Below are 20,734 nucleotides of genomic sequence, written 5' to 3'. Positions count from 1 at the left end.
TATTTGTTTATATTTTGTGAACTTGTTTATATTTTGTGAATTGTGGTCAATTCAGAGACTACAAAAACACAGATCCTTGAACGATAATTGTCTTCTCAAGACAATTCTAAAACAAGCAGAAAATTTAATCTAAAGAAACCTCTAACTTAAATTGTTTCTTCTTTTCCTATAACAGATAATAATCATTGATGGATATTTTAAAGTGGGTTTGATCTGCATAATTTCCCACATCTTCAGACAAAATTTATACATGATGAGAAACACCTATGAAATTCAGCAATGAGAGCATCACAACATGAAGCAACTACCATAAAAAGGCCATACAGCACTGGGGTTCTGTTGGTAAATCATTCCAGTGCATGCTACATCTGGCTTATTTAGTAAAAGGAACAGAGAACCAAACAAACTTTCCTAAGTCAGACCTTGTATGTTCCACCGGCGAAGTTAAACCTCACCAAACACATCAATATGAAGATGTTAACAAGACAGATGTAAGCTGTTCTCAAACAGGTATGTCAAAATACAGTAGTTTTGAATTAAAACCAGGAAATTATCTTGCTAAGACACTCACAGGAATTCCTAGTAGCTGGGGATCCACAGGCTGTCGAAATGGAAGAGACTCTGGATCCTGACGGTAAAGTGCCTCCAGTGTTGGCATAAGCGCCTGCCGCAACTCTTCTGGCTTGAAAACTTTGGAAAACAATCAACATTAGAAAGACAGCAGAAACAGCCAGAAGGAAGAAACCTGCTAGAAAGTGCGATGTCTGTGGAAAAAGACAGACAGACGATGGGTTTAAGGTACTTAGCACGGCTTGTTTATCCTCTAAAACACTGAGTCGCGAGGAGGATATTAAAATGATCACCTGAAGAAAAGGCAATCATAAGACGACATTGATGAGTAGAGATGGTTCACATTCCAGATACATCCCCTCTCAGAGGCCCCGAGAAAAAGAATTGTCTAGAGAATCTGTAACTCAGTATTTCAAATCTCCGTTGTATTGACAATTTTACTACAGCTTAGTGTCTAATTCTAAAGGCTTAAAGAACTTGCCCTAAGCCAATTATAAGCACATGTATTATTAGATATTTTTGTCCAAAAGCCACAAAGAACAATCCATATAAGTACCACATAATCCACTAAGTACCAAAAAGGAAAGCCCAGGGTTTTTTTCCCTGCAGAGATTTCTCTAGGGAGATGCAGTGAATTTAAGTAAAAACAGTCTTTCTGCTTACTTTTTTTCTTAGACTGCCCAGCTGCTGGAGAAGACTGAGTTGCTGGAGTAGTAGGTCTTTCTTCCCCCTCTGGTACTTCAGTCTTCATTTCAGGTTTCTTCTCTTCTTGCTCCATTGGGTCTGGTTTACATTCCTCCACGACTGGTTCTACTTTAACCTGGAAAGCAGATTGAAACCTGTCACTTAAATCTCCTGGGAGGCCACCCATGTACACTTCTGTCCTTTAAACCTATCTGTCACACTGCCCACCCACTCTTCTATCTCCTTTGTAGTCAAAACTCGCCTAAAACTTGAGCAAATGTGTTAGAATGCATCTTTAAACACTGCAGTAGTAGCAATGACGAGCTGCTAATGAGTTCTGATCTGCAAGCAGACACATGGGTACCTCTTCAGGCAGTTCTAACAGCCTCTCATTCAGCAGAGCTGCCAGGATGATGTGACTGGCAGCCACACTCCTGGCTGTCCTCGGTGACAAGTTGTCAAAGCCCAGTAAAGCATCCCACCATGTACATATAGAATCATTTAGGTTGGAAAAGACCTTTAAGTTTAAGTCCAGTATTAACATGGCACTGACCAGTCCACTGCTATGCCACATCCTAAAGTGCCATATCTACATATCATCTAAATACCTCCATGAATGGTGACTCAACCACTTCACTGGGCAGCCTGTTCCAATGCCTGCTAACCCTTTCAAGTGAAGAAACTTCTCCTAATATCCAACCTAAACCTTCCCTGGCACAACCTGAAGCCATTTCCCCTCATCCTAGTATCTGCTATTTTAACATCTGTAGAACTGAGTCGAGTGCATTCTCACTCACTGGTATTTTTATATATAAAAGCTGGCATTTACCAAAGAAAAGCTTCATAGTAACCACATTATAATGGCCTTCCTGTGGCCACTGACTTCTACCACAATTTTACCAGAAAACACAAACTTTTCTTTAGGAATAAGACAAAATACAACAATCAAAACTGCAGCAGCAGCAGGTAGCACCTACAGCTCTCGCTGAATTCTGGAAGGAATGACAGAAAGCATCCAGCAGTAATAGATGAAGGTATTCTACACAAAATCTGATCAGGACCAACAACCTCACCTCAGGTTTCTCCTCCATTTGCATTTCTGTTTGTTCTGGTTCCCCTTCATCTGTTTTAATCTCCATTTTCACTTCCTGCAAGGGTGGCTGCTGCTGTTCTGGAACAGTCTGCTGAGAGTTCACCTCTGTGCTGCTGGTGGATGGGGGGTTGGATACCTGCCCATCAATGCTCACAGCTGGCTGTGAAAGCTGAGGGAACAAAACATTACAAACAGGCTTCTAATGAACCTATTTTTCTTTCCTAATCTATGTTTTACCTATGCTACATTTCCACCGAGTTTAAAAGCACTCCAGCCCTTCTAATTGCTCTCCCTGAAGAATATAGTGTCCCCCAACCTCAACTAGTGGAAAATATGTATCAGAGGCATGCACTAGAAGGCCTTGTCTATAGAAAATGACATTGTTTCCCCTAATGTATAAGCCCTATGCATACATATATGTAACCAAAACCATCATCCATGTTTCACAGTGAATTTCAAAAAATGTGCAAGAATTCTGTAGAATACTTCCTCTCTGGAAACAACAGATGATCTACAGACTTGTCTTGATGGAAAAAGTTTACTCCCCACATACAAAAAACACCATGTTTTAATATTAAACATGCCATGAGCACACAGCTGAAAATTAAACCTTACACACAAACATTTGCAGGGAAAGCACAATTAAAGTATTTCCTTACAGGTGTTGTGGGGTGTTGAGGTTGCAGCGGTGCTGTTGGTGTGGGAACAGACGCAGTCGTGCTCTGCTGTGACAAGGGCTGTTGCTGCTGCTCTGCAGAAGGGGTAACTGGAACTGGAGGCTGGACTTGTGGAGGCAGCTGTGCCTGCGGAGGCGTTGGAGTCTGCCTTTGAGGGGGGTGCATAGTTTGGGACTGCGGTCCAGGTGGCATTGCCTGAGGAGCAGGTGTGGGGGCAGTGGTGGCAGCAGCTGCTGCCGCCTGCTGTTGCTGTGATCCCAAGCCTGGGGGCGTGTGGTGAGGTGTTGGGGTTCGGCTAGGTACTGGAGAAGGAGAATTTTGGTGCATGGGAGGCTGTGGAAGAGGTGGGCAGTGAATATGGCTCCCTTGAGAACCTGGAGCCATTGCAGGAGAGTTGACAGGACAGGAAGCGCTGGTCATTTGTGCCTGTGGGAAAACAGGTACACATTTGAAATTACTTGAAATACAAAAGCAAGATAAACTACTGTCAAATATTTGCTTTCCCACAGCATACTTTAAAAAATGTGACAAACCATCTGCTTCACTTTTAAAAACTCTTTCAAAAAGCAGAAATGGTCTAATTGATTTATTTTGTTCTGCGCAAAAATAAGGCTATTTTATAATTTATTCATCTCTCAGAGAAGTTTCAATAGAATAACATACTTGTTGATAAACTTAGAAGAATGGCACACCTACACTCCTGGTTTGCAAAACATTTCTTTCTAAAACTGCAGATTTGTACATCCTGGATATGGGACAATACACCACAGTGAAAAACTGCATTCAAATACACTTAGTGTGCCCATGCCTCCACCCCCAAGATTAGAAACTGAATTTATCATCACAAATAAGTACAGCTGTAACTCTACCATTATAAAATTACAAAAAAAAAAGTATTGGTCAAGATAAAAAACTGTAACTCCACAATAATCTTGCCTGCAAACTAGGAAGAAGCATCAATGAGAAGCAAACTGACGTTCCCTACTTCTTCCTGGCCTGAAAGGTTCTTGCTGAAAAGGGAGAGGGAGAGGACAGAAAGGAAACTGCTAGACTGTAAGTTCAGATCTTCAGTAGTGATAACCCTCCTAATCCCCCAAAGTCAGCAGCACACAGGCCTGGATAGACATGCCTTTTTCTGACTTATTCTGCCACCTCTTAACTTCTCAGGCTCTGTTGCTTTGCTGTTCAGCAAGAGAATCTTAACTACTGCATGCTGAGTCACAATTTCTTCTTTGCTCCATAAAAATAAACCTAAAACAATTCCTCTCTAACACTTAAATTAAAGCCCGAGAACAAGTCAACAATATTTCACCCTTGCCGTTCCCAGTGCTACACCAGGAATGGAAAGTCTCAATATATGAATTTGGTTGACTATAATTCCAAAAGTCTCTCAAGGAAACAAGTTTATCTCCATTACTACAAACTGAACAATCATAACCAGTATATGACAAAGGTCAGTGACAGCACTTCAAGAAATCAGAAACTTACTTGAGATACTGGTGTCTGATTGCCAGGCTGAGTCATAGACATGCTCGCTGCATTCATTCCCGGGGAAGAAGCAGGGAACTGAGTCTGCTGTAGAAATTGATTCTGACCAGAAGGCTGGCCAACTCCTGGTTGCTGCATACGTGAAGGAAATCCCATCTGGTGAAAAAAAAGCAACTCATTTCACACAATGTGCATACACCTTCATAACATTTTACAAAAAAACAAACCCAAAAAACAAACCCAAAAAACTTTTATCAATCAGAAACTGATGCTTGCCATATAAATGTAGGATACAACATGAAAAGCCTGCTTATAGCTCCTCTCAAAAGACACAATTTATGATGATTTCAAAAGCAAAGTAAAAGGATATTGATTTCAGATTGGGACTGTGGCTTAAGATTTATTTTGGTTCCTTGTTTTAAGAATGCAATAAAAAGCCACTTCAACTAAATTTTTAGGCAAGTCTTAGCACAAAGATCTAAAGATTTACTATATATCGGGCAGATTTTAAAGCAGAAGCAAAAGACAGAAACCAAAGGGCCAAGAGAACGAAGAAGTGATGCTTGATTTATTTTCAAATTTCTTTTATTTATTGATTTTAAGGAAACCACAGACAAGAGAAGCCAACCTGTGAACTCAACCCTGGAAGGAAGGCGCACTGACCTGGTTCATGGCCCCAGCCTGACTTAGCTGTCCAGGGTGCTGAAGAGGAGGGGTTTGTCGGGGTCCCATCGGTGACAGCTGCATGTTCATCTGGCCAAACTGATTCATTCCTGCGAGTTTGTGCCAAAAAAACATGTGTAAACAAAGGTCTGAAATCTTCTTTAGGCATCATTCAATATTTGGAGAAGAAATGCTGTTTCTTTCTAATTTTGCTTTCTAGCAACCAGCTTTCAATCAAATATTGCCTTCTATTAACTAGTTATGTGGAATTATTTTAAATATAGTGCTCAAACTACCTATTCTTTCAGAATACAGATCAGCTTTCCCCCCCTCAAGACATCTGTTTCCACTGTTATTAAAACTCATTAAGTTTGAGAACTGCTGTAACACATGACAAATACTGATTGTCACACCTGCTGTTGAAGATAAACTTTCCACAGAAAGTTGCATTATCATAATTACATATTAGAAATTCACTTATTTTATCTCAAACTGTATCTTAACTTCAAGTACTTTGCATGCTGGCTGTAACACATCTTGAATGTATAGCAAAGGTTCTGCCCCTTTTTTCTGAGTAATAATTCTCACCACATTCCCTCTGCCACCAACATGCCCTCACCTGAGTTGGCTGGGCTCACCATGTTTGACTGATCCCACAATCCTATGCACACATGATCAGAAATTCCAAAAGCATCAAGCTCCTTATTTAATGAAGCAAGCAGCTAATGTGCAGCTCAAAATCACAAGATGAAATGTTACTAGAGATAGTATTTTATATTTATTATATAGTTATGTAAGAATTATGCTATATAGATAGCTATTTTTCTTAATCAAATGTAAAAACTGCACACGATACAAGATCTCTGATGCTTCAGTAAGAGCTATCCAAATCCAAGATTCGTTCAAAAATCACAGTAGCAAATTCTCTTCAAGTATTTACCTGGCTGTGCCTGCATGCGATTCATCATCTGGTTTGGCACATTGGCACGTATCAGGGTTGGGTCAGGAAGAGGACCATCTGGGAAAAAAGACATTGAAATAAGATAGTGTTATTCAGAAGACCACCAGGATTTATCCACCAAACATTTTATTGAGAATTACACATTAAAACTCATGTACAAAGGAAGTAAATGTATACAGTAACTAAACATTATTAAAGAGTCCTCAAAGTGTGAGGCAAACTCAAGAACCTCCTTGAAAATAGAAGTACATCCCAGTGACAGAAATATCCTCTGACTTAGAATCAGCTTTCAGCCACTGGGGACAAATTTGAAGCATGTTATCAAGGTACAACAATAAACAGTAGCTCACAAACAAGTCAGGTACCCATGAAAGCTAAATGGTCACCAGGCTACTGAAATGACAGTACAGGATTTCCCACACCAGGTAATCAGTGACCCAAAGGTTCTTACTTGCAGACATTCCTGGCTGTGGCTGTCCCATATTGGGCCCTTGATTCATAGGAGCTTGTGGCATGCCTGGAGCATTTGGGATCATATTTTGCTTTTGTAGCCTGGTTCTTCGTTTCTCCTCCAGCTCCTTCTGAATCTTGTAGATCTTCTCTGCTAGCAAGTGATAGTACTCAGCCTGTTGCAGAGGAATAAAAGCCAAGAAAGGAGATGAGACACACATTAAGAAAAGGCAACTGGTCCCAGTGATTCGAACTTGCAAAGTGGCCTTACAGACACATTTTGGCTTGGGGTCGGAGGTGGTCTTCCCCTTTGCAGGGACTGTCAGACAGACAGGAGGGGCAAAAGGGGCACTGTTCTCAACTATTAGAACACCAGATATTTCTCTTCTTGTGTCCATCACTTCTCTGGGACAATCACAGTGAAGAGCTTCAACACTGCTTCTGGGGGACTATGCCAAGTCTCAGGCACAGTACATCTCAACTCCCGGCACACCCAGGCAGCAGCCTTCAACTGGCTGGTTCCTAGACTCCATCCAGCAGCCCCTAAACATTTGCTTCCTGAGCCTGGGAGTCCCTGTTCCTCTTCCTCCCCAGTCACTATAGGATTAAGGTAGAAATACACACAACCAGACAACAGGGGATGGCATCTCACCCTGCTGTTTGCTGATTCATACATGTCCCCTTCCACTTTCCGAGCATATGCCACCAGATTCTCCATACGTCGATCCTTCAGTGCTGCAGGGTCAGGAGTAGGAAATATGGCTTGGACTCTGAGTAGGAAGAAAAAATATTAAAGAAATGCGTGCAAGTGATTAGAATGTTCCCAGAACAGCATTAAACCCAGTGGTTTGAACACAAAGCAGCAAGTAAATCTGCTGACAGACTGCAGCTACTGCTACTCTTCCAGGGGCAGTAGATGTTGTAGATGGCTTGAGCATGGAGTGGGAAACTTCCAAGACAACAGTCCCAAACCAGCACAGCTTCATCTTTCGGGCTTCTGCTTTCCTTTCTCATGCATCCCGACAAAATTCACCCCCTGGCCTTCTGGTTTTGCACGTCAGGCTTCCTTCTGCAACCCCTTCTGCAACCCCTCTGCTTCCAATACACCTCTGCTCTGGGGCAGCAGCTCACCTAACAGGAGGTTGTTTTGATATTAGCTACTCACAGTTTGTGAACAAGGTGGTTTCGGAGATCCTGAGTAATGTCTTCATGCCACTGCTTTCGAATTCCAGTATTGGATGGTTGAGCTGTTGGCATGGCTCCCAAACTGGCAACATTGGCGCTTTCACTCATCATGGGGCTTCAAAAACAGAGCAAGAATTGAGTGCAAAAGTCTAGCCCCAGCTTAATCATCTTACAGTCGTAGCCTCTTTTAGAATAATGTTAGGACAAAGTGCTAGTTCAGCCATTCCCTAATCAATGGACAAACTGCAGAAATAGCTGCACACACACACCAAACAACGCCATGAAACAGTACATGCTGTTCTACCCAAGGACTTGGAAAACTGCAACAAAAGCTGCAAAATCCAAAGGGAGAGATAGCCATCAATGGCATTTACTCCACTGTTTATGCAAGAAGTGCCATGAGAGCAAAACAAAATCACTGGGGTACAAAGGATTCAACTTACTTTTGAGAATTCATGGTTGAATGTAACATTGAGTCAGGCAGCAGATTAGGGGGTTGGACCCCTACTCCTCCATTCACTCCCATTGGATTTGCACCTAGAAAACAGAAGAATACAGAAAAAATTAAGAGCCCATTTACCACACAAATCAGTAACTCTTAATAATCAATAACAAGGGTTTCGACTTTCAAGTACTTGGACTTTTGTGAAGGGAATTTAATTACCTATTGCTCTCTTCTCACCCTCTTTCTTTTACAAAATTAGAAAAAGCCTGAGGCACAACACTGGTGACCTCCAAGTGAAGCATTAACCTCATTAGTCCTTTGCACATCCTCATGAACTTATCAACAAACAAGTGATTTCAATTTGCTGCAAATATTATGTTCTGTGATTCTCTAATGAAAGACTCCAACCACTTCTATTTTTTTGTTTAGAAGCAGTTGGGCTTTTTTTTCATTCAGAGTCCTAGGATATATATTCACAAAGGCTTCAAAAACTTAAACCATCAGCTACCACCTACATCAGACAAGGTCCCTTCTCACTCACTCCATATTTAATGATCCTACAACTACGAGGTTGGTAAGAAGGAAATCTGACAATCCTTTGCAGGAAGCACCTGCAATTTGTTGCATAAAAAAATCTGATTTTCTGAATCATAACAGATTTTAATCACCATAAAAATTTCTTACCTTCTTCACAAACTACAGTTACTTCTCAATTAGTAAAGAAAAACTCAGCATATTTCTGTCTGGAGCTTCCAAACAGATCAAGTAGCGTGAAACCAAATAGCATAAAAGCCATGACCAAGCTTCACATGTATTTAGAACATTTGAATCACACAGAATCTGTATTTCAAGCAAAATTACACACTGCATACAGGAGAAAACCACAGAAGAGAACTCTATCAAGCCTGATACCTAAAATTACAACCAAGTATTTAACAGATTTTTCATAAATCTGTTCCAAATCTCCCTTCCTTTAGTCCTTTTCTTCTTCCCAAATCCATTTTGCCATCTGAAAGCACACTGGCATGCAAGACAATAGTCAACCTTTACCTTAACTCTCCCCTTTTCAATTGTCAAAATCCTCCATTTGTTTGAGCTACTTAGGACTGCAGCTTTTCACACAGCAGTCCTCACCACATCCTGCTGTCTCTCCTAAACTAGCCCTACTGTGTTGTAGGCCATGACCTGGTAATTCCTATCTCACCTGTTGTAATTCCCTCCTTAGCCACCCACTCCTAATAAGGAAGCAAGAGTCAGAAGTCTACACTCTCCATGCTTGTCCTTTTTACATTAAGCTGTAGTTCTCCAAACTCCAAGCGTTTTTTCAATCCCATTTCACTGGATTTTCTTAGCAATTGTGCAAAGAATGCCCACTGTTCTGCAAGGAATGCACAGGTAAAACACTGCCTATAAGTAATTACATACATAAAAAAAATAGGAATCATTTTGCTTCAGAAAAGACTCTAAGGCACAATAGAAAATAATATTATTTTAACCTGTTTTAAGACTAAGCTCTCACGACCCTTGCCCTTTCCTCTGTTTTTACACACTGAAAGGTAAAGTTTTAGCAAGTCACGTAATCTATGAGGGCCAGTCATCTCATTAACAAGTCTACTCTACCCAGCAGCCTTTTCCTGAGTAACTCAGGAGCAGCACTCCCTTTGCAAAGTAGCAGTTGGTTTCAGGCTGCAGTCTGTGCGTTTCTGCACCAATGTCTCATTCTGCACACAAGCTTGTCATGGGACGCGTAGGCACGATCACTGCAATCCCATACAAGCTTGTGATAAATCACTACCAGCTCTTCTTCCCTCTTTTCCACTGAAAAAGCCACATCTACTTATGCAATTCAAGCAAACAGCTAAGAGTGAGAAAAAGTCCTGTGATGTAATCTCAAAGCATCAAACTTAGATTTGGTAGTTAAAGATGACTTCATTTGACACCATTGATAGCCAGGTTCCAATTAACTGCACTTTGAATTGAAATTCTTACCTAGTCCTACAATGTTGCTATAAGCCACCTAGACAATTTAGAGCTATGTGAGATCACGTGACAGGATTTGGGGAGGATGTCAGTTATTTCCTATTTTTCATTTTTTAAACAAAATTTACGTATCTGAGATACAAATGTAAAATGCTGCACTCTGAGTGACAGGGAAGTACACCTGAATGCTGGCATTCCAGTGGTGCATATCCAATTAAAAACTCCCCAGTAGCCTGAGACTTGCATTACAGTACAATTATAAAGCAGGGAAAAAAAAAAAAAAAAGAAAGAAAAAGAAAATAAAAAGGGGGGGGGAAAAAAAGAAAAAAAAGTCTTGGGAAATTATCATTTTTCCAAAGAAACTAGTTTTTCCAGAGAACTTGTTTACCAGGAGAAGGCACCTGGGCCCTCTAATGTTCCACTCAGTAACTTGCTATTTCAAGTCTAAAATATCGCAAAGCCCTACCTTTTGCAAATTAACTAGCAGTATTAAGCTAGTAGGTTGAGAAAATTTGCATTAGATGTAGCATGGGGAAGTTGCCTGAAGTTTGCATTTTAACACTGACAGATAAACTTACTCATAGGATTCATAGGGCGCAGACCCTGGGGTGACTGTCCCTGTTGTTGATTCTTCACTTGAGCCTGGGGCTGTGTCTGCATCTGGTTCCCTTGATAGGTCAGTCCGAGGGCTGCGTAGGCTCTCTCGATGGAGCTGGGGTCTATCTGACTGGTAGTGTTGATGCTGGGCGTTGTCTGCTGCCCCACGCCCACAGAGCCGGTATTGGCAAGTCCTACTGCAGCTCCGCCCAGCAGCGCTGCCAGAGACACACGGAGTTAGTGAGGAGAGCAGAAGGCGGCCAGAGAGGCCCACCAATACAGGGACAGACAAAGAGTGCACTGGCTGCTCAGAGTTAAAGCATCTCCTTCTGGAAGCATGCAGGGAACAGATCTGAAAAATCTGTCACGAAACAGAGAGACAAATTTTGACCCAACCAGCCAATCCAACATGTTGTTTTCCCTTTGGGCTGCTCAGAGGAAATCCCACTCTTAAGTATTTAGGACACATCTGCTTGCTTCAAACTGAAAACAGAGGCATACCATGTCACAGAGGCTAAAGGCAGAAATGTACATACAGCTTTCCACCAGCCATTGCAATGCCTTTTCTGCCCTTTTTGGTTTTTTTTTAGTTTTCTTAAGCCAAGAAATAGCTCATCAGTTGTGAGAAGAGCCTAAAACAACATTAAAGTAGGGAGGAAAACATCCCCATACAGGTAACACAGTGACAAAAATCTTGCCAAACATTTTGTCAGGGAGACCAAGAGGACACAAAGAGAAAGGGAAAGTGACATCTGATGCAGACAAAGAACAAAGACAGAACCAAGTATCAGGGCTAAAATGACACAATGTGCGTGTGTGCGCACATCTGTCTCCAGAAACTATCCAGCTGGAAGAAGCAGTAATGAAAAGCCAAACATTTGGTTGAGAGAGCTATGATTTGTTCGCCCTTACCACTCTCTTGATAGGAAAATATAATAAAGTTAGAAAGCTTTCATAAACACTAGCATTCAGAGCCAGAAAAATACTCTGAGATTAAAACAAGAGAAAAATCACATTAACATGTTCCCAGGTTTGAGAGCATCACCGCTACCATATGGGTGCAAAAAAGTTTAACTCCAAACATGCATTTTATGGTTTATTCAACGCACAGAATTCCCCAGTAGACTTACATTGCTGATTTCTTTTGTCCCCAGCATTTTTGAGAGGCAAACATACAGGACAATCATGTCTTGTACAATTCTTCCAGTGTGAGATGATTTGTCGGGAAGATGCGCAATGTGCCACTGAGAAAAAGAAGGAATGGAAAAGCATTTACAAACTGCTGCCAGTATCTCCACATGGTCGTCACAAACTGGGTAGAGAGTGGCATTTTCTCTCAGGGCAAACATCTATATCAACACAAGTCAATTAAGTATTACTTGAAATAGTTCAGCACTAATTAGACCTGAAAACGTAGCCAGATTTCTTCTTGGACTATTGGCTCAACCAAAGCCTACTCAAAAACCCTACATGATACACCCAAGCTTATGTCTCTGTGGCTTGAAGGATAACTCCATCTAGCTCAGGTATCAGGCAGACTGTGCCAAGCAACTGAGATGTTAACAACTGGCACAATCCAGATGAGCCAAGGCTACCAAAAAGGGAGATTACATTTTAGTAGGACAGAGAGAGATTGCAAGTGCCAGTAGCAGTCAAATTCATGGCTTGGTATTGTTCGGGATTCATCTCTTCAGTTTAAGGAAGACAGGTAGACTCCTATTTGCAGATTCCTGGTTTGTGTCTACCTTTTTTTAAAGGCAGAATCCAAAAGATTTTACAGCGAGTTACAAAGTTAAGCAAAAAATTTTTACTCATCTCTTTGCTGTATCTTGTCCCCTCTAACTTCCCTAAACTTTAGAGGCTCAGAAGTTGCTTACAATTCCCTGTCTTAAGCAAATAAGACAGAATTTCTTGAACTTATTTCCCAACTCACTCACCAGTCCATCTCTTTCTAGGAGCCCTTCTCCTCCCTCAAACGTTGACCTCATATACATAACCACTCCCCCACTTACCTTGGCAAGATTTGCCAGCCTGACAGTGTGTCATGTGGTTCAAGACATTCTTCATGGTTCGGCAATGCGGGAGGTTGCACTGTCGCACCTCCCCGTTGGCCTGTTCTCGACGCTGACACTTGTGAGCATGTAAGAGGAGAACGAGTTGCTGCTGAATGAGTTTGCGCTTTTCTGGATCTGCTGTCGGTGCTCCAGACCCCATTCCTTGAGAAGCTGCTGGCCCCATCCCAGCTTGCTGCACCTGGGGAGCCTGCTGCTGGCCCTGAAGAAGTTGAAAAAGAAATTCCTGGAAATAAATCTATTTTTGAAAATAATTCATCTGGCAAGTAAACAGCAATACAAGAAGAAGTCCAATAAGAGAAACAACTATTACTACATTCTCTGATTAAGGAAACAGCCCACCTATGTGTAGTTCTGGAGGACTCACTAAAAATGTCCCTTAGCAACAAGTCCTGGCAATTCTCTTGCCAGCCACAATTTCCTCCCCATATCACTCTATTAGTCCTAGCTCTTGCCTTATCAATGTCCAGCAGACCTTTGCACAGGCTCACAGGTTAATTTGCAGTGCTAGACCAACCAGAAAATATTAATAGCACTTAGATCTCAAATCTCCTAATTTTGGAGGCTAAAAAGTTGCATCCGCAATTCTTGCAGTAATGGAAGAAAACACATTTTAGAATTAATAGGGCTTTCCCTCTCAGTATATGGTGTCTCAAGTTGACTGCTCCTAGAAAAGGAGAAGGAAAGGGAAGTTCTGTGAAGCTTTTAACCTTTTTCCATCAGCAAACTTGCACACAGGCATTCAAAACAAGCATCTCCTAGTCTGTGCTAGAGATGAAACACAACTTCAGGATAATAAACACCACAGAACTAATGTCAGGTATGGCAACATCTAGTTTGTCTTCTCTGTTACTGTTTATTTGTTGAGAACTCTGTATTCATTTCAGGTGACATTTGAGGAATACTCAAATAAGAGAGGCTGAGGCACTCTATGTTGCCTATATCACTTCTTTTCAACAGACTTCAGTTTCTAATTGACTCTCAGAGGTTCTACAAGATGATTCTGGAGATCTCCAGATCTTTAGATCCAGCTACCAGTATTTCTAAACCCCAGTTCTCGCATAGCACCTGACTAACCAGCATTAACCCTTCATTTTACAAGGCGACTTCACTACAATTAAGTCGGGCTCTCAGGGTCTGTGCATGCTCCAATATCCAAATATTCACAGCCTGCCATTCTAAACAACAACTGAGACAGCAACAACTTCAAGTTCCTACGTTCAGCTGGGTACCAGTTCAAAAGAGTTATATGCTCTGCACTGAACACAAACTTGACAGCTGGGGTTCTGAACAAGTTTTGGCTGCTTTTTTACTGATTCATATAACCAACTGGTTTGCTCATCTTCCAATATTTCATGCTCAACTTAAAAAAAAATTAAATAAAACTCACAGGATACAGCTCTTTTTAATTTAAAGGTACTAAAGTTAACTAGAAATGGTTTTTCAGCAACAGTTATTAAGATAAATAGACGGACCCTCCCAGGGGGTGTGTGGGAGTAAAATTTGAAGCAGAGAGAAACACAAGCTATATTCAGAAACATGAATTTGTTTCTTAAATAAATATATATATATAGGGGAAAAAAAACTGTAAGAAATGTTGCATGTCATGCCCCTAACAAATTTAACTTTGAAAATGAGGCATCAGCATTAAGCTCAAGCCAGGGAATCCAATATTAAGGCATGTGGTGAGGCACTGGCATTTACAAGCTTGGGTCATCCACTTTTCCCACCGTTCTTACTTCCCCTTTCCTTAAGTCCTGCTGTAGTAAGAGTGGAGGTAAAAGGACAGGGTATCAAGGTATCCCAGTTGCCAGGGAATCACCTCCAGCATCAGGACTGTTGTGCATGTTCGTAAAGTTCACAAGAATGAACACATGGCTGGGGTTTCTAAGCCCTATCATAGGTAGTATCTGTTGGAGAAGGGACACTTCTCTTTCCCAAAAAGCATCAGGAAGTACAAGCAGGAAAACAATTCTCCAGACAGAGATACTCTGAGGAGAAGGGGCCCAAGACAGCAACAACATAGGAAAGGATGGGATAGGAGAACAGAGGTGTCCAAATAGGTTGCAGAGCTCATTTCAGTTAAGGAGCTCCATTTCACTTTCCCTGTTAACAGGGTTTGAAGGCCAAAGAGTGGAGATGCAGTTTATCAACACAGAAAGCACAACTCGGCCCTCTCCTGCGTATCAGTCTTTGGGGTTGAAACAAGTGCATTCTGTGTGGACTCCAAGCACATATTCACACTGGGTATGACAGCTGCTAAAAACTTACAATGTGGCAAGACCAGAGCATATTGCTCCTCTTTACCACAACCTTTTCTGAAAACACTTTTCATTCTACTTACCATATTAGGCATTCCTGCTCCAGGAACTGGCTTCTTGTCCATTGGAAACTGTGGTAAGCTATTCTGCAGTCCAGCTTTATTCTGCATTGGAGGGCCAAGTCCACCGGCTCCAATCTGCTGCCCAGTATTTTGACTATAGGGCTGGCCATAAGGGCTAGGATTGCTCATCATTCCCATCTAGGAATTAAAATGATAGGGTGTTTAAGTCAGATAGTTTAAATTCACAATGTAAAAGGCAAATTTATACTTCAGAGAAGCAAGAACAACAGCCATGGCTGCAATGCAATAATGATCCACATGCTTCCCCTGCTCCTTCATGTTCATAGATTTACCCATCACACAACAAACTCCTCAACTAGACTGGTCCTGTAAACACAATAAAGCTAATTTAGCAATATTTGAACCTGACTGGACAGAAGTGGTCCAATTATTTCTTTATAAAATATTTGGTTCAATAGATTTCTCATTTCACCTTTCTGAATCACAGATTTGTACAATGGACTACATAATTCTTCCAGACTTGAGCTCTCCCTCCTGTATTTGTGCAGACTCCAAGTGGAGACAAATACCATCTTCATTCATATCAGCAGAGTTTATCCCAAAAACATCCTACCCAACTGCCAGCACTCCCACAGCTCCTCTCCTGACAGGCATAACAATGCATGCCTGCATTATCAGTACACAACCATTTTCAATTTAAGCATACACCACAGTCATAGGTAACACCTCACAGTCACACCAACTCATTTGCAGTACTAGAGGTCAAAGGAGAGGACAGATAGAAAGTCTGCAAACAAAACAAATCTACTGAACCATTCACCCACAGGGGAAATAGATTAAAGTTTCATACAAGCCATATTCAACAGTTCTGGCATACCAGAATACCATTTGTTGTCTTGGAATGCCCAGAACCTAAAGAACAAGAAGCAATTTTGCCAATAAAGTTGTTTGTCCTCTGACATTTTTTTCCATTCCTTGCATTCCCATTTATTTTCCATGGGAAATTTGGCCTTCTAGGACCAAAAGAACTAGACAGAGGAGAAAAACTGGAGATTTTCGTTAAGATTACCATGTTCTCACCATTACTCAGGCAGGATCCTCAAGGAGCCATAACTCAAAAACAAAGGCACAAAAATACTTTAAAGAGCTGTGTTGTTTCAACTTACATTAGCATTTGACTAGACAGTGTCCAGTCTCCTTGATGCTCTTTGGTTCAAAGCATTTTCCTGCATTCAAAGAAGAACTTAACTCCTATGGCAGGCTTGTTTCTAATCACTTCTACATTTATTCTTAAAGCATCCTCCCCTAGGAGAAACACCTTGTTTCTGCTCACCAAGCTTCTTCAACCTGCACTAGAAGTAACCAACATGCCCTGAAATTACCTGCAATTAGTCACACTTCCCTTTTTCAGACTCTAACAGCCTCCAATCCATTATAATAGCCTTCAGTTTGCATTTACAAAATAAGGCAGGATCAAACTCAAGCTACAGGAAAAGGAATACAAAATTCGCTAAAGAACCTGCCACTTTAGACATCTGATATGCGCAAGTGAATTCACTTGAGGACAGCCTCCCTCCTCCACACATAAGCAATAACCATAATCACACAGCAGTAATTCATTAGAGAGCAATGAAAAGAATCTCTACACATGGCAGACAAACAAACTATGTAATGATCAAGCAGAACTGAAAACCTTCCTTCCCACTGCCATGTCTCGACCACAATGAATACACCAATGGTGGCCAATGAAGCAGCTGCTGCCAAAACCAGGACAGGTAAGACCTAAAGTCTTCCTTCTTCTCCCTCAGAAGACTTGTAAGACCTTATGTGCAAGTTAAGCAGAAGGCAAAGGGAGAAGAAAAGCATAAGGAGCCAGCAAACACACCTTCAGAAATATTCTGCATCGTCACAGCCATCTCAAATTGACAGACAGGTTTTCAAGGCTCAGTGAAGGCCTGACAGTGAGGATTAGTCCCTTTAGAAAACAAGATGTGTTTTCCTGTAAGATAGCCTGATCCCCTTGAGGGGATCTCAAAACTCCAGAGAGAGTTTTGAAAGCAAGGACATCCCCAAAACCATAAATTTCTGAGCAAAGCTTTAAGTTCATTAACAATCACAGCTCCCAAAGTCAGTTGACATCTGAGAGTACGCCAAAGCACAGACTATGCTGGCTATCACTATCAGCAGCCCCATTTGATTTCTGTAACTTATGCTGTTATCAGCCTTAAAAAACAAACTAAACAATTCAGAATTAAAGGCTGAAGGCACATCTTCACAACTTGGTGTTACAGGGAGAAATCAAGACACCCAATTCTAACAATTGTCGACTTCACAAACAGATATCAAAGGGTTCAGAGTAACTGTGGCCTTGTGAGCCAGCTCTGTCCTGACTACAGGGTAAGAAACTCAAACCTAGATTTTAAAAAGACACTTTTGCTACGTCACCCAGAACAGCTTTCTAATAAAACTCACAGATGAGGTTTCACCAAGCCAATCAACATTTATATTTGCAACAAAGCTGAACACAAACTTTATGTGAAGTTTCATAAACTTCATAAAAATTTTCAAATTACTCATCAAGTTGGCTCAGCACAAGGATCTCTGATGCTTTCTCAAGCATCAGCCATTGGCATTGTTTGGGCTGCAAGACCAGTCCCCTCCAACAAGACTCTCTCCATGGCAGAAACACAAGGCTCCCCTCCACCTCCACCCCACTGTGCCAAGGGACCTGGCAGCAGAACACCACCTGCCCAGCTCAGCCTAGCTGCTCCTTACTGGGTAATATTCTCCCATTTTAGGTGGAGAGGCAAAGACAAGAGAAGCTCAGGCCAGGTTGACAGGCAAGCACACCAAACTGACTCAAAGCCAGACACCCAAGTAACACCTAAGATGCTAAAAACCAAATTCCTCAAGGCCTCCCTAAACAAATCAGCAGCCATTACTTGATCCAGGTGAGATTGACACCTGCCAGATCCTCAACTGAACCTCACAGCAATGTCCCCCAGTTTAGCCATCATAGACTAACCTGACAGCAACCACCTGCATGCCCCTCTAGACTGAGTCAAGAGAAGGGTCATTTGGGAGATTCTCCACCTGGCACAAGGTGGCCTTGTGATCCTGCACAAGAAGCAGGAGCATGCTCATGTTATTTGCTGTGACATGTTGAGAAACTTGAATAAAAGAAAGCATGTAACAGGAAGAAAAGTATGGCCTCATGACTACAGAAGGAAGATCAAAATCCTGTATAATTTTATCATTAGGCAACAACCAGGAAGACTGATGCACACTTCATCAGCACATTAGTGATCTTTGGGAGGGGACAGATAAACAACCAAGTGCAGAAGAACCAGCTAAAGAAAGGTGGTGTTAGTACCACCGCATAAGAGAAGTACAAGGCTTCATCTGCAATACAATCCAATGGCTTAATTAGAGCTACAAGTCAGCAAGTGCAACCTCTACTTACTCTTCCCCTAGCCACCACTTCCTCTCACTGCCCCCTTCCTACTTCTCTTCATATTCATCCAAAGTTTTTCTTCCTCACCTCACAGCTTCCACTTAATTACATCACGTATGCAAGAACTTGCACACAAGGAAGAGCCGACAGAAATCCAATTGACAGTAAAGAAGAGGAAAACAAGGAAGATCAGAAAATGATGATAGGTGGCTAATAGAAAGCAAAGGTGATCTTAAATTATTCTACCTTTTATATACACAATAGAAAACAACATGACTTGCCTGCATCCAGGGGAAGCAGGGGCTGTCAATATCAGATTGGTGAAAGGTGTGTATCTCTCACCACAGATGACACGAGTTCAGGAAACATCGTACTTTACAAGCAGCATCAGACAGGGCTGTTCAGGTACTCCCCCCAATCTATGAAGAGTAACTACAAAAGCAGAGGAAGTTCCCCAAGGTTTTGTTCTAATGCCATGAAACACATGCATCTTCAGTTCAGAAGAAGGTCAAGTGATTAACTCTGCTTCTGGTTTTACTCTGGTTAATACCACAGAGTACAAATTGAAAATGAATACCTGCTACAGGTATGCACATAGACACTGCAAATATTCTACTGTTTCTCTGTAAGAACAACTGTGTCATTAACATTCTACATACTATTCTGTCTAATTTACATTTCTACATTTGAAAGACAGATAGATATCTGCAGTAGTACTGAACCATGACCAGCTTTTAGATTTGCAAAGATAATCATAAGCGTGGAAAAGTAAACAAATAGAATGAAGTTTTAATAGCATTCTTTCAAAGAATCCAGTATCACAGCATCAACTATGTATATCTCTATCAGGGAAACTGCAGTGCATGGACTAGTTTAAGGCTATACTGATAATATCTAGTATCTTTCCATATCCACAGGTTCACAAGTGAAAGCTAATTAACTTTACCCAAACAGGAAATTTAGTTTTAGTAAATTCCAGCTGTGTATTTAAAAACAAGAATTTACTGTACATCACTTCCTAGTGTCATTCTACTGAATTGTAGAGCATTACTGAACTCAAGCACACCCTAACTACATTTTGCCAGTGGTGTTTGCTGCATTCCTTCCAAGGACTGTTATTGATTATTATTCTTTGCACTTAACTGCATAGTATTTTAAGATGCCTATTTCAGGACACCAGCATTATGTCACCACTATTTCTGCAAGAAACTCCCCATGCCACTCCAGAAACTTAGACTCCAAGTCTTCACTGCTTCATTTTTCCCTCATAAACAAATATTCCTCTCTTACTCTGGTATACAGTGAGCAGTTATTCTTTTTTTCACCTTGGTTTACCAAAGAAGAGAAAGACAAGGACTGGAACTCACACTACCCTTTGAACAGATTCATGTACTTGATCATATAATATGCTTAGTAACAGACTCTCAACAGTATGGATACACTTACTGTTGAATCCAATAGCTACTGAAAAAAGAAAGGCAACCAAGAACACTTACCACCTATCTAAAATGAGAGACTGAATATGCTAACACTAAGGAATATATGATGTTTTTATTTTCTTAACCTAATTTCACAATTTGAGGGTGAAATCTTCAATCCCTTCAACTTTGAACAGAAATTTATTATTATGAAATTTCTTATTGTTCAGCTCAGAGGAAGTTAAGGAGATTCTGACAAATTTTGTTTGTCTTTGTAAAATATTGCCATTGAATCTTCTTAACATGTTAAACTGCTAAAGCAAATAACAGCAGATAGCTTGGTACTTACTGAAAGAGTAAACCAAGTCACAAAGAATTACTACTGGAAGTAAACGTTTCAAGTGAAACGCTCACATAGCAGAGGTAGTAGTAATGCCCTTACTAATCTGAACTGCCTACACATCCACTTTGTTAGTGGAGTAAGGGAATTTCTCAAATCAGAGAGGAAATGTCAGTGACCTGAAGGTCAGGTCTAGCACTCTGTGGTAGAGCACTGCTATGACAAAAATGCATAGAGCAACTCATACAGAAAATACCCTCCTCCCCTCATACAAGGCTGGACAGTTAAGACCCTAATGGGGCACTCTCAACAG

General features: G+C 41.1%; 1 protein-coding gene across 2 annotated transcripts in view; it reads right to left on the bottom strand.

Moving 5' to 3' along the window:
* EP300 (EP300 lysine acetyltransferase) overlaps positions 1–20,734 on the bottom strand; it is a 61,574-nt gene that overhangs the window by 21,178 nt on the left and 19,662 nt on the right. Inside the window, exons 3-17 of one of the 2 annotated variants that reach the window (XM_005527651.3) lie at positions 15,210–15,386; positions 12,806–13,067; positions 11,924–12,037; positions 10,775–11,011; positions 8,215–8,308; positions 7,752–7,886; positions 7,239–7,356; positions 6,588–6,762; positions 6,116–6,193; positions 5,176–5,285; positions 4,513–4,668; positions 3,007–3,450; positions 2,328–2,516; positions 1,234–1,390; positions 572–690 (exon numbers count right to left, since the gene is read on the bottom strand). In XM_005527651.3, the coding sequence (XP_005527708.1) occupies positions 572–690; positions 1,234–1,390; positions 2,328–2,516; positions 3,007–3,450; positions 4,513–4,668; positions 5,176–5,285; positions 6,116–6,193; positions 6,588–6,762; positions 7,239–7,356; positions 7,752–7,886; positions 8,215–8,308; positions 10,775–11,011; positions 11,924–12,037; positions 12,806–13,067; positions 15,210–15,386 (2,565 nt within the window). Of the gene's footprint in view, positions 1–571; positions 691–1,233; positions 1,391–2,327; positions 2,517–3,006; positions 3,451–4,512; positions 4,669–5,175; positions 5,286–6,115; positions 6,194–6,587; positions 6,763–7,238; positions 7,357–7,751; positions 7,887–8,214; positions 8,309–10,774; positions 11,012–11,923; positions 12,038–12,805; positions 13,068–15,209; positions 15,387–20,734 lie in introns of those variants that run through there. The other variant, XM_088054825.1, reaches the window with a different exon arrangement.

The sequence above is a fragment of the Pseudopodoces humilis genome, chromosome 5 (genome assembly GCF_049639895.1).
Source record: "Pseudopodoces humilis isolate 2021_Gansu_Grassland_sample_001 chromosome 5, ASM4963989v1, whole genome shotgun sequence".
Classification (NCBI taxonomy): Eukaryota; Metazoa; Chordata; class Aves; order Passeriformes; family Paridae; genus Pseudopodoces; species Pseudopodoces humilis.
The sequence above is the reverse complement of the archived record's forward strand: the minus strand, read 5'-3'. Positions and strand labels throughout refer to the sequence as shown.